The sequence below is a fragment of the Pan paniscus genome, chromosome 13 (assembly GCF_029289425.2).
Source record: "Pan paniscus chromosome 13, NHGRI_mPanPan1-v2.0_pri, whole genome shotgun sequence".
Taxonomy (NCBI): Eukaryota; Metazoa; Chordata; class Mammalia; order Primates; family Hominidae; genus Pan; species Pan paniscus.
This window is the reverse complement of record NC_073262.2, coordinates 101,995,169-102,008,486: the sequence shown is the minus strand read 5'-3', so window position 1 is coordinate 102,008,486 and position 13,318 is coordinate 101,995,169. Positions and strand designations below refer to the sequence as shown.

General features: G+C 38.9%; 1 protein-coding gene across 7 annotated transcripts in view; it reads left to right on the top strand.

The window, feature by feature from the left end:
• Positions 1-13,318, top strand: part of SATB2 (SATB homeobox 2) — a 195,915-nt gene that overhangs the window by 74,919 nt on the left and 107,678 nt on the right. For all 7 annotated transcript variants that reach the window (XM_003825320.6, XM_003825321.6, XM_034954748.3 and 4 more), the window contains 2 exons: positions 8,102-8,228; positions 9,431-9,554. In XM_003825320.6, the coding sequence (XP_003825368.1) occupies positions 8,102-8,228; positions 9,431-9,554 (251 nt within the window). The remainder of the gene's footprint in view (positions 1-8,101; positions 8,229-9,430; positions 9,555-13,318) is intronic.

Here is a 13,318-nt window from a genome sequence, read left to right as displayed (position 1 = left end):
TAAAAGCCATGTATAGAATTACAAGGCACCAAATGGTACTGTATATATTTCTAAAACAGAATGTTTCTGTAGTGTAAGGGGGTAGTCAGCTCAAAAAAAAAAGTGTGACAGACAGCTGTATCACTATAGTTTATTCAGAAAGTACTCTAAAATTAATTTTAATTTTTAAATAATAATCTTCTTGATAATTTCCTCTGAAAGATAGAAATATGATTTAAATATACAGGTTAGTATTTTTAAAGGTAAAACCTACTTTGTTTGTGTTTGTCAGTGTTACCGAATTCCTGCAAACAGAGAAGTTATCTGTGGGGATGGGAAACAGTGCATTGTGTGTGTGTGTGCTCACACACTTGCATCTCTTGATTTTTAGATAAATTCATATGACAGTATATGTTCAGTGTTTATTTTGAATCATTGAATTATTTATTTTTGTTTGGCATTTCCTTTTGTATTGTCATAAATGCAGGATTAAATCCATTGTAGGCTCCCAGACAAGTATGTTGTGAGGTTTCATTAATTTGTGTAAGTTATAAAGGCACTTGAATAATGTAAGATGACTCAAAAATGCTGTTTCATCTTCCACTTACTTTTACCCCAATGCAAGCCAATTGAAATATATATAGAGAGAGTCCTTAAAATCAAAGCAGAAGGTGTAGAAGAGTTAGGTTTATTCCAATAAGTTGTACTGGGGCACTGCTAAACTATGCATTAAAAAGGAAAATGTGTATACTTCAAAAACCATTTTTGTTTCGCCTTTTTTTCTTCTTCCTCATTGAAAAGTCATTCCCACCACAGCTTTAGCAATAATAACTACAATTTATGTATTTTTGCTGCTACAATTTGATGATATACCACAGTCAGGCCACAGGTTAGAAACACAGGCTGAATTATTATATACTGCTGGGTAGTGATTTCCTGTGAACTGATTTATGGATAAATAATTCTATGTTCTTATTATATAGGATAGACAGTTTTTAATTTCTTTAACAATGCATAGCTGAACAACAGAAAATTATATGCTATAGCATATGAACACAACCACTCTGAGGAGGATAAACAGATGCAATCAATGTCATGAGTTCTCCTATTTTTACAAGGAGCCTCATCAGCAGTTGGTATTGTGGAAATAATACCGAGAACCAGAAGCCCCAAGGCTTAGTTCTTCTAAGGCTGGGTTTTTTATTGACACTCTTTTGCGGAGATCTTTTCCAGGGAGTTATGAGATATACAAACCCCAGCCTTTGGATATTAAAGCTAATGTCTCATTTTTTTTTCTCAGGCTGAGTTTTCATTTTGCTTTAAAAATTAATGTTAAAATGCACCTGGAATAAAGGAAAATTATCCATCCAGCTGAATTATAAGAATACTGCTGGATATCTTGCTGGGTTGCTTATATCTGTTTCACAGATTGAACTGTAAGCTTTATTGTGCAGTATACCCAATATATATCTATTTTATCAGCATCTATCTACATGCCACTGCAAACTGTGAGAACTGTTCTCATGTACTTCACAGGCAGCCTGTTGTAGGCCTTCATGAAGTAAATATTTCTCATATTTAAGGTACAGGGGTAAAAGCTATCATCTTGGCTTATTTTAGGAATGGTTTCACTTAGCTATGTGTTTAGCAATAATAAGCTTCTCTGCTCAATTGTGAGCTCCATAATTACAGGGACAGTACATATTGAGGTTATCTTTGCATCTTAGTGACTTATGTTGGAGGGACACAAGAAAAAAGTTGTTGAATGAATGCTTCATGCTTAATACAAACACTTCTAATGGCTCATTGATTATAATGTATTATCACATTTTATTTTATCCTCAGACATGATTGACTTTCTAAAGGCTTGAATCAAATATTGATCGACTATAATGTGTATTATCACCACTCTTTTGTTTTTATATAATTAGAGGCAAATGATACTAAAAATATGAATTATGCATTTACTGAGAATAGTAACTGTTTTCTTTGAGATAAATACCAAAAACATGAACACAAACAACTATTGATATTTCTTTTGGTGAAATGTCAGCTCTTTAACTCTGGCAGAATACTGCATTGAGAAAATAAAAAACTGGTTTCCATTATTGCATCTTTTTAATTTTAGACAAAAATTGCCTCCATTCCCAATCTAATTTTATATCACTAATGGGAAATTTACCTACAATTGCATTTTGTTATTTGGTCTGTACACATTACACATTGAGTGGATTGGTACTCTATATTTTAGTGAACAGATTTGTCTGGATATAGACGGTTTTATTCATACTGTGCTCAATTCAATCATGTTAACATTTGTATGAATTTCAACCCCAAAATAAAGGCCCATAATTTGTGACTCAAAGACCTTATAACAGCATCTGTAATAGTCTTCAACACCAAGCATTTTCTAAATGTTTGCAGATGACAAATTCCTTGTAAATAATAAAGATGATTGGAAAACAATGTTTATGTCTGAAATGGCACTGTTGTGGGAAACTGTTTTTTCCAGAGAAGCCCCAAGTTTAACTGGCTCTTCAGACTTCTGGGACTGTGATGTCACCTGTTTGCTCATTGGTCTCATTTATTCCTTGGTCTAACATTAAATGTCCAGACACTGCCTGATGTGTGACTGTGGATGTGCTCTGGCCCTCCTCTCCAGGGGCCCATTTGTGTGGTTGGGCGCTTGGACGTGGGTACATCCTCAGGGCATCGGTAGCAGAGCTGAGCAGAAAGGATATTGGCCCAGTAGTTCAAAAACTTGCAAAATGAAGCCTAGGTTTTATTCCTGGTTTTCATCCACTTATGTCCTTGAAAAGTCATTCTTTGATCTTCAGCTTACTTCCAGGTAGAATGCTGAGTCCAGGCTGTTTTCATAAGGATAAACTAATGGTTGTATAAAACACTGTGCAAACTGTAAAGTAACATAAAGGGATATTGTGAATAAGTAGGTTTTTTATAAGGTATACAAACCAACCAAGAATATTTATTGTACCGTGTTATAGAGAAAGGATTACTTCAGGTGGGTTATCAGGGTTGGAATTATTCCCATGGCAGAATTTCAGCAATAATATAGACAGTTTCTAGAAGTGAATATTGGGGATCAGTACTCTAGACAGAGTGAGAGTGTGATAAATTTTCAGAGAAAAAATGGAAATTGCCATGCATTTAGCATCTACTATGTTCCTGGCTGAACTCAAAGGTGTGTGTGTGTGTGTGTGTGTGTGCGCGCGTGCACATGCATGCGCACGTGTATGAAATATTTCCTAATTTAATCATCACTAGTTTTTCTCATTTTTCAAATTGGGGTTACAAAACTTACTCATATAATGTGAATGTTGGGAATAACATCTGTATACTTAAGTTATGCCATCATTATTGACACTTCTCTAGTGCTGCAATATTATCCTCAATGGCCACATAACTTGTTCTTGCTCCTTTGTCCTTGTTCACTACACTGGAGTGATTGGTGTGGTCTGCATCCCTCCTTAGAAGCCAGGAAGAGGCTGTTGTAATTGTAACTAGACATACCTACCTGAATTATTTCGGTTCTTTTTTCTCCCCTTGGAATGAGCGCTGTTTTTAATCCACCTGCAGTCCAGTACCGGTTGAGCATCTCAAATCTGAAAATCTGAAATCTGAAATGTTCCAAAATCTGAGATCTTTTGAGTGTCAACATGGTGCTCAAAGGAAATGCTCATTCGAGCATTTCAGATTTTGAATTTTTGGATTTGGGTTGCCTACCTGGTAGGTATAATGCAACTATTTCAAAATCTGAAAAAATCAGAAATATGAATTGCTTCTGGTTCTCCAAGGATTTTGGATAAGGAATACTCAACCTGTATAAATTAATCTCTGGAAGTTTTGCTTTATTGTCGTTATGTGTACACTAAGAAACTTACAAGGATCTATTATTGTCCCTTAAGTTTTATGGAGCACTTATGTAGCAGTCCCAGTGCTAGAGTCTCCTTTTCATGTAAAGTCTCATGATAACCCTAAAGGGTAGGCATTGTTCTTATCCCCATTTTACAGATATGGAAATGGACACATGGAAAGACTAAACAATTTGCCCAAAGTCTCACAGGTGACAAGCAGAGGAGGCTGGGTGTAAACTCTTCTTTGACTCCAGACCTTACTCCTAACCTTTGACCTATACAGTGTGCTACTGAGTCAGGCATTCATGGCCTCCCAAAACTTGGAACCAGTCTTTTCTTCTAGTTTGCCTCTCACTTGAGCCAGTGTGATAACAAGAAGAGTGAGAGCCTGGTCTTTGAAGTGAATCTGAGCTCTGCTACTTGCTAGTAATATTACCTAGGCTACTTAAGATAACCCATCCCTTCTGAATCTCCATTTCCTCATGGAGGGAGTTGACACTAGATATTCAGGGGTAAAGAACTGATGGAGAAATTGGAGGTACACCTATACTAGATTTGGTGGTGCAGAAAATAAGAGACTGAGGGAACAGAGAGATTGTCATAGTGTTTTTGTTTGTTTTAAAGTAGGGGAGGGCTAGGTGCAGTGGCTCATGCCTGTAATCTCAGCACTTTGGAAGGCTGAGGTGGGCAGATAGATCGCTTGAGCCCAGGAGTTGGAGACCAGCCTGGCCAACATGGTGAAACCCTGTCTCTATAAAAATACAAAACTTAGCCAGGTGTGGTGGCATATACCTGTAGTCCCAACTACTTGGGAGGCTGATGTGGGAGGCTAGCTTGAGCCTGGGAGGCAGAGGTTGCAGTGAGCTGAGATCTCACCAGTACACTTCAGCTTGGGTGACAGAGCCAGACCCTGTGTCAGAAACAAACAAACAAGCAAAAAAGTAGGGGAGATCTGAATCTACTTACAGGTCAAAGGAAAGACGCCACTGAGGAGCAAGGATGGAAGAAATGAATGGGGAAGTGGTGGGAATAGAAGATGGGACACATTGATGTATACTCCTCCTTTGTGATTTAAAACAAAAGTCTTTTATAGACACATGACTGAAAGCTAATACAATCATCAAAAATCTTTTGAGTCAATGTATTTTGAAATAAACTGACTATATCTTCTCTTTAAGACACATTAAAAAGGTCAAAAGAATGACTAAATTTTTGAGATTAAATTATATTCAGACTCTTTACTAATTTTTACATTTAATCTGCACAGTATTCTTGTAAGATCAGTACTTTTATTGTTCCAGTTTACAGATGAGAGGATTGAGGTATGGAGAATTTTAAGTAACTTGGTAGGGTTACATAATTAGTAGGTGACAGAGCCAGGATGTGAACAGAGGCAATTTAACTTGGAAGCCTGCATTCTTAGTCACTATGGTATACTGCTTCCCAATTTGATTTCCTCAATTAACACTTGACTACTATTCCAAGTAATATTTTTGTCTATTTTATATCAGGGAAGGAGGACTGTTCTAAAGAATGTATTTGCAAAGAGGATTAACACAGTACGTTAGACAGAGACCCTGTTTGGAGGAAAGGCTCATTAAGAGTTACTCCAAGCCTCTACCTGGCTGGAGTAGAGTGGGCTTCTGGCCATAGCTCTCCTAGCAGATCTTGTACCTGCAGACCCTGGTAAATAGCTGTGCAGAGACCATGACTTCTAGGACTGTGCAAGTTAGTTAATAAGGTGCAAAAAAGGAAAAGCACACACTTCCCATTGCCTGGGAAAATAGCATGTGCCAACAGCTCTCTTCCAAGATATAGAAACCAAACTGTAGCACCTGCTCTATGTGGAGGTATTAAGTGTTGTTAAAACACCTGTGTGTGTCTAATTCCAGCCCAAACAAGTCTTCTTCCGGCTTATCAAGGTGGGGTAAGAATTTACCTATATGGAGATTCTATTTCCAGTAGAATGAGTTGTCTATTATTTCCTGTAGAGATTTCTCTCCCTCCCCTCTCTAAAAAATTGAGGTATAATTTACATACAAAAATGTATGCATATTAAGTGATCAGTTTGATAAATTTTGACAATTTGTATAACCATGCAACCACCATGCCAAACAAGAAAATCCCCATATGTCCCTGTCTATGTAATGCCCCTTTCTGTCCCTCTGACTTCTATCCCCATTAGATTAGTCTTGCCTGTTCTTGTATTTCATATAAATGAAATCATACAGATATATTCTGTTGTGTCTGGCTGTAGTGTGGTGTATTCTTACAATGGAATGCTTCTTTACAATAAAAAGGAATCAACTACTGACACCACAACAGCTTGAATGAATCTCTTGTAGAGTTGTGCGTTGAAGCTTGTAGGGTCCTTTTTTTTTATATTACTTGCTTAGTCTTAGTAACCAAAATGACCCACAAAATCTGCTTCTTTTACTTGCCTATCATAGTGCACAACTGTCAACTTCATTCCCCCCCCATTCTGTCATATATTATCTGTGTGACTTTAGAACACAGCCAATTTATATTCAACTTATGGGTGATCATGGTAATGACTTTTGAAAGGAATTTAAAATTGTAGAATGATTTTTTAAAAAGGAAATATGTTAGACATGTTACATGGTTTCATTTTAGTATTTGCAAATGTCAGGAGTAAAAGAAGCAAGGAAGCAGACCCACTCTCTCGTGGGTGGCTGTCCAGTGGGCCCTGGATGTTCATTTCATGACTACTACATGCTGCGTGCTGTGCACTTTTCATTGTCATGAGAGAGAATGTTAAGAAAACTATCCCCGCAAGAAAACAGCTTTTCTTGGCAAGTGAAATATGACTTAAGGAGCCAGAACTGGAGACATACGGTACTATGAATGAGAGCTGTGTTACTTTATTGGATCTGAGTCCAGGCACTATTTATACTGCAGCATATTCAGCACCAGATTGTTAAATCTTAATACTGAAACAGTGTATCATTTTAATATTTTTGTTCTGTTTATTCCCTGTTTTCAAGCATTATGTCAAGCATTGCGCATTCATTTATTTCATCTTGGACAGGACGTGCCCTGACCAGAAAGTCCATTTCCTATTGCTGGAATTTTGCCCCATAGCTGTCATTTTGTGAGGCTCTTAAAAGTTCACTTGGGTACACAGGTGTTTTCTCTCTTTGATGATAATATATTTTTTTAAAGAACAGTGTAGATGGACTCACCTGTATTGTCAAAAATAAAAATGCTGTTTTTCTTTTATCACTAAAGCATCACTGCTTTTTATGTGTGGCAATTTCTGACATCCTGGAGACATGGGATTTTTCATCGCCTACAAATAAAATTTTTGTTACCCTGTGTCATATGTGAAATGGGTTTCTCTATTTTTCTTCATCAATGTTACGTGTGCCCTGTGTACCAGATAAAATGGGCCTATCTTATGAATAAGTTAGCATTTTCACCATATGTTGCTGAAACCATCCCATGAATCTTCCTCTAACAAGGGTATTCCTAAAATTGCTGTTCTACGTAGCCCAAGCTTAAAAAGGATTTTTATTATTTTTTCATTGTTATGCATGTTTACCATATGCAGCAGGAAATCCACAGGGAAAAAGTACTATTGTCACTGTCAAAAGAGCTGAGGAATAAAAAAAAGAAAGGAAGTTGAGGGCATCTTTGCTATTTCTGATCTGTGGTCAATCACCGTGGTATTGCATTTGGCCTGGGAAAGCAACCCCACTGCCTGCTGAAACGCAGATATGGGAGCGAACTCTAACTGCTTCATGAGCTCCAAATGCTGTTCGCACTGGGAATCGCACCACAGTCAGGATGTAACTGCATGCTGAGCCCACACACAGGAATTTTCTTGTACAATTCAAAACTGAATCTTATATTTACTTAAGGCTTACTTTTTTTTTTGTCTATGAAATCAGCAGTCCTGTATATTTAGCATCAGCCTTAAGTTAGAATGTGAAACAATTCTGGGGGGAAGGAAGTATCCGTATGGTTTTCTAAGTAATTTAAGAAACAGGAAAACATAAAAGAACTGATTGTCTGTGATTAAACCTCATTCTTTCCTTCCCATCTTCCTGTATAGTTAACTAACTCAATTGTCGGCCAGAAAGAAATAGCTTATTGCACTGGGTTGTAAAATATCTGAGTGGGCCTTGGATGTTGATGATTGAATGACCTTCTTAACATTGAACAAACAATGGGAAGGTTTAATAAATAGCAGATATGTGTTTATTATGTTTTTCTTCCCTGTGCAGGAATAATCAAGCTGGGAAGGTGGAACCCTCTCCCCCTCAGTTATGTGACAGATGCACCCGACGCGACAGTGGCCGACATGCTACAAGATGTCTATCATGTTGTGACGTTGAAAATCCAATTACAAAGGTGGGTGTTTCTGAACATCTGCTTTTCCTTGCTGTCAGAGCTGCTCCGTCAATCATAGATTCACTGCAAAGATCAGCATGTCCTGTCTATTAATTTCTGGACATTGGACAAAATGAAAAGAAGGAGAGAGAGGGAAAGAAGGAGAGAAGGAGAAGGGTGGCCCTTCCCCAGGTGTCTTTATAGTCACATTCCAACTACTTTATGCTTTGTTTTCAGAAGCAGTGAAGTGGTAACCTAGGGGCGGCTTGACAAATCATTAAAAATCTGTAGCCCTTAGGAGTAGCTTTACACAGCCCCTTATTCAATGGGTCCTCTAGGCCTGCTTAAATGTGTAGCACATAGTATTTGAAGAATAAACACCTCTGCTGTTTTCACATTTGTGTTATGAGGGGAGAGTTTTGTTCTTGTAGGAGGTTTACCAAGAATGTCCTGACATAGGAGATCTTTTTCTTCGCTTTCCAAGGGCCACATCAAAACAAACAAACAAAAAAACAAAAACACACTTTGTGGCCTGCAGAGATTCTGGGGATGATTTCTTTATTTTTTCAAATATGGCATCTGGAACAAGATATCTCTCTAAAGAACTGGAGGTTCTTTGCAGTCTTTTATTGTAAAGTGCCTGATAGGTGTGATTTAAGGAGTGTTGTCCTTTAGTGTAAGTGTTTTGAATTTTCCCCTTTTGGGCAATTTATACTTTAAATATGGACCCCCAGCATTCCCATCTGTGTCTATGAATGGGTGAGGATCTGAAAAGTCATTTTTTGGTTCAGAGAGTAACTCTGAGCCATTCTATGAGGGTGAGGGTGGGCCTTCCAACTGCAAATCTGACAGGGGATGTTTGTTTACAGTTAACCTTAGGCATGCACAATAATTACATTTGTATTGGGGAAGTTTATAACCACACTGCCATGCCATTTCCACCAGCACATTGGAAAAATCGTATTTTATAAAAATAGCATCTCTTGTATTGCAAATGACTATTTTTCTTGGATGAGTGGGATGACAAACTTAAAAGAGACCCCTCGGGCCCTCGCAAAGTCTTGGAGAAGCAGTTTTACTTCCCTTCCTTCACTTAGGCCCCATTCTTCAGCATTTCTTCTGAAGCTCCCACAAGACCCAAGAATGGCTGCTGCAGTGTCTCCTCTTCAGTCAGGGACCCTGGTTGAGGTTTGTGTATTGTTCATTATTGCTCTGTTTTGCAGTTGTTCGAAGTTGGAAGACTTGCCTGCGGAGCAGTGGAACCATGCCACAGTCCGCAATGCCTTAAAGGAACTGCTCAAAGAGATGAACCAGAGCACATTAGCCAAAGAATGCCCTCTCTCCCAGGTCAGTATCTTCAGGTGGGGGTCTGGGAAACAGAAGAAGCCATTGGTAGACTCTCTAGCAGGGGGTTCCTTCTGCTTAAACAACTGTCTTCTCTGTCTTTTATTTATAGACTTACACTGCATTTGAGGTGTAAAAGATTATGTTGCTTCTGGTTGTAGAATAGAAGTTATAGCTTATTAACCGGGCATGGGGTAGCTCATGCCTGCAGTCCCAGCACTTTGGGAGGCTGAGGCAGGCTGATTGCTTGAGCTCAGGAGTTTGAAACCAGCCTGGGTAACATGGCGAAACCTCATCTCTACAAAGAATACAAAAATTAGCTGGGCGTGTTGACATGTGCCTGTAGTCCCAGCTACTCAGGAGGCTGAGCTGGGAGTATTGCTTCAGACTGGGAGGTGGAGATTGCAGTCAGCCAAGATCACACCACTGTACTCTAGCCTGGATGACAGAGTGAGACCCTGGGTGGTTCTTAAAAAAAAAAAAATTAGCATTTATTGAGACTTTGGCTAAGGAGAGAGTATTAAAACATTTTACGTATACGGGCCAGGCATGGTGGCTCACACCTGTAATCCTAGCACTTTGGGAGGCCGAGGCCAGAGGATTCCTTGAGCCTTGGAGTTCGAGACCAGCCTGGGCAACATAGCAAGATAGCGAGACCCTGTCTCTAAAAAAAAAAAAAAAAAAGGAAAAGAAAAGAAAATAGACGTTTTACATATACAGTCATTAACTTCTCACATATTTCATCGGAGATAGGGACCAGTGTCTCCATTTTATAGATCAAGAAACAGGAGCTTAGAGAAGCACTTACATTCACTGCCTAAGCATACTAGCTGGCTAAGTGGCAGGCTGAGATGCTACTCCCTACCCCCCTGTTTCAAAGTGGATGCACCAGATTGTTGTTTTATTTGGTCAGCTGGATGAGTCAGCCATGCTAAATCCATCTATGCATGATTTATTGGGCCTTTTGCCTGTCTGGTGTAGAGAGATGATCTTTACATCATATACATTTGTAGAGGTTTTGTAGTGAATTTACCACAAGAAAATGCATCATGAGGAAAAGTGATACTCTGTTTTTTAGTGAACGTACCATAAACTAATACAAGCCATGAAAATGAGATTGAGAGGATCAAAAGAAGAGCGGTGGAGGAAAGGGCTGCCTTTTCCATTTGTGTTCATGGGCTGGGACCCATTTTTTTCTACTGATGAGATAATATTTTTCCTATGGTGGATTGGGGCTGCTGTAGAAATGAACCCAGGTTGACAAATCATCTAAAGCTTTGAATGGAAATCTGTTTCCTGGTGTGAGCTGCTACACATGATTTAAGACAATGTCTGTTAAGTTGAAGGGAAAATAATGAGAAACCTATTACAGAAATTTGCTGTGCCATGAGCTTTGTTCCAGGGTAAGGGAGTCTCTGGAAGATAGGAAGGCTATTGGTTAAGAGCATGTATCCTGGAATCAGGGCTGGATTCATGTCCTGGTTGACAAGCCTCTATAACCTTACCTTTATGAGCCCCCCTTGTTTGGTTAGTAAAACTGAGTAGTAATGGTTCTGAGTTATATAAAGATAATTAAATGATTGGAAATTACATAAAATGCTTGGCCTAATGCCTGGCATGCAATGATGCACCATAAACAGTATCAGCTATTATTATTGAGATATGATGTGAACTGAATGTGTGTGTGTGTGTGCCTTTGAGGGTGTTTTGGAATTTGGATCCTCTGAAGCAAAGTATGCTATTAATATTTTTGCTTCGAAAAAAATCAAGAAGGCATGCATTCACGTATAGGCAGCTAGATAGAAAAGGACATTATTCTGACCTTATGTTTAGGACTTTTCATGGAGGCCATTTTAATACCTACCTGTAGGTATGTATGTAGATGTTAAAGCCTTGTTACATACGAAGTTATAAAATGCATATTTTGATTATACTGGTGATACAAAGGAACTGGACAAAGAACAAGTTAGGAAAAGCTGTCAAAAATTTTCCCCAAATTTCACAATCATTCACAATTAATTTTCTCTTGCATTCACATGGAAGCCAAAATGGGCTTTGTGTGGAAGTGTACAAACCTCTAACTTGATATTACCAATTCAGAAATTTATCCAGGGCTTCTGAGGCATGTGGAAGTTTGGTCCAAACTGTTGTATCATGAAAATCATGTTTGGTTATAATTGTAGATATGACTAGAGAGGCAACATGAGTGAGGAGAATCCAGATCAGGAGCCAAGAGCCCTGGGTTCTAATCTCAGTTCTTTTATGCCAGATATGTGATCCTGGGCAAGTCTGTTCACTTCTCAGGACCTCGTTAAACTCTTCTATAAGCTGGGCATCATTGTATTTGCATGTTTCACATAGTTCGGAGGGTTGTCTTGACGTTCAAATGAGATCATCTTTAACCCTATCATAAAAACCTCTTTCCCCTTCCACTCTCTGCTCTCATGGTTTGCTCACGTAGTTGCCTGACCTAAACAGTTCCTTCTCCCTCACCCTTCTGTTTGATCCTATGGGTTCCATCACTTCTCCATCTAAAATCTTTTCCCCTTGTGCCACTGCCTTGTTCATTCTTTCATCATCTGTCATCTAAAATATTTCAGGTCTTCTTGCCTCATGACTTTTCTCCTGCCACCTGATTCTCCTGTGTTCCTTGTTTATAATTCCTCAGTCACTCCCCCTACCCACCTTGTAGGAAGTACGGACTCCATATCATAAAGACCATCAAGATGACACTGTTCAGCCTTATATTTCACTAGAGCTACCTTCTTCCCTCTTCCTGCACTCATTCTATATTCCAAACACATGAAATTAATTATTTTGAAATGTTTACCATTGCTCAAAATATCTCTTGAGAGTGGGAGCAACCTAACTAGTGTGGCATTACAAATCTAACAAAGCCACCTTCTGTATTATCTTAAAATTTAATGCCAAGTTTATATTCTAGTCCATATACCTGTTTTGTTGTTTTTTTTTTTTTTTTTTTTTTTTTAAGACAGAATTTCGCTCTGTCACCCAGGCTGAAGTGTAGTGGCACGATCTCAGCTCAGTGCAACCGCCGCCTCCCTGTTCAAGCGATTCTCCTGCGTCAGCCTCCTGAGTAGCTGGGACCACAGGCATGTGCCACCACGCCTGGGTATTTTTTTTGTATTTTTAGTAGAGACGTGATTTCACCATGTTAGCCAGGATGGTCTCGATCTTCTGACCTCATGATCCATCTGCCTCAGCCTCCCAAAGTGCTGGGATTACAGGCGTGAGCCACTGCTCCTGGCCCCTGTGTTTTAAATATTTTTAAAATGGCATAAAATCATTTTGCCTGTTAAGTTAGTAATCTCCTTCTCTCCACATGAGATTGGTTCTTTAGGGAGATGTACCTTGTTAATCTCTGGCTTTGAAAGCCCCTGCACACAATCCTGGTGACTCTAGAGTCCTTCAGTTTGACACTTGCTTGCTTTTGCATGCATGATTTCACCTGGCTAGAATGCACTATTCTTTTCTACTTGATGAAATTATCTTTCAGATTCCAGCTGGAAAGACACTGCTAGTGAAGTGCCTCAACCTCCTGGTTGAAGTAGTTGCTACTTCTGCTCTTAGTAGCCTTTGTAAATAACCCTGTCACAGCACTTATCTCAGCCTGTTGTCATTGTTACCTGTCAGTTTCCATCACTAGATGGACTGTCCACAATAACAGAGGCCATCTCTTATTGATCTTTGTGTCCACAGCATTCAGCATAATATATATTTTGTATGTAGCTGTTACTATAATGCAG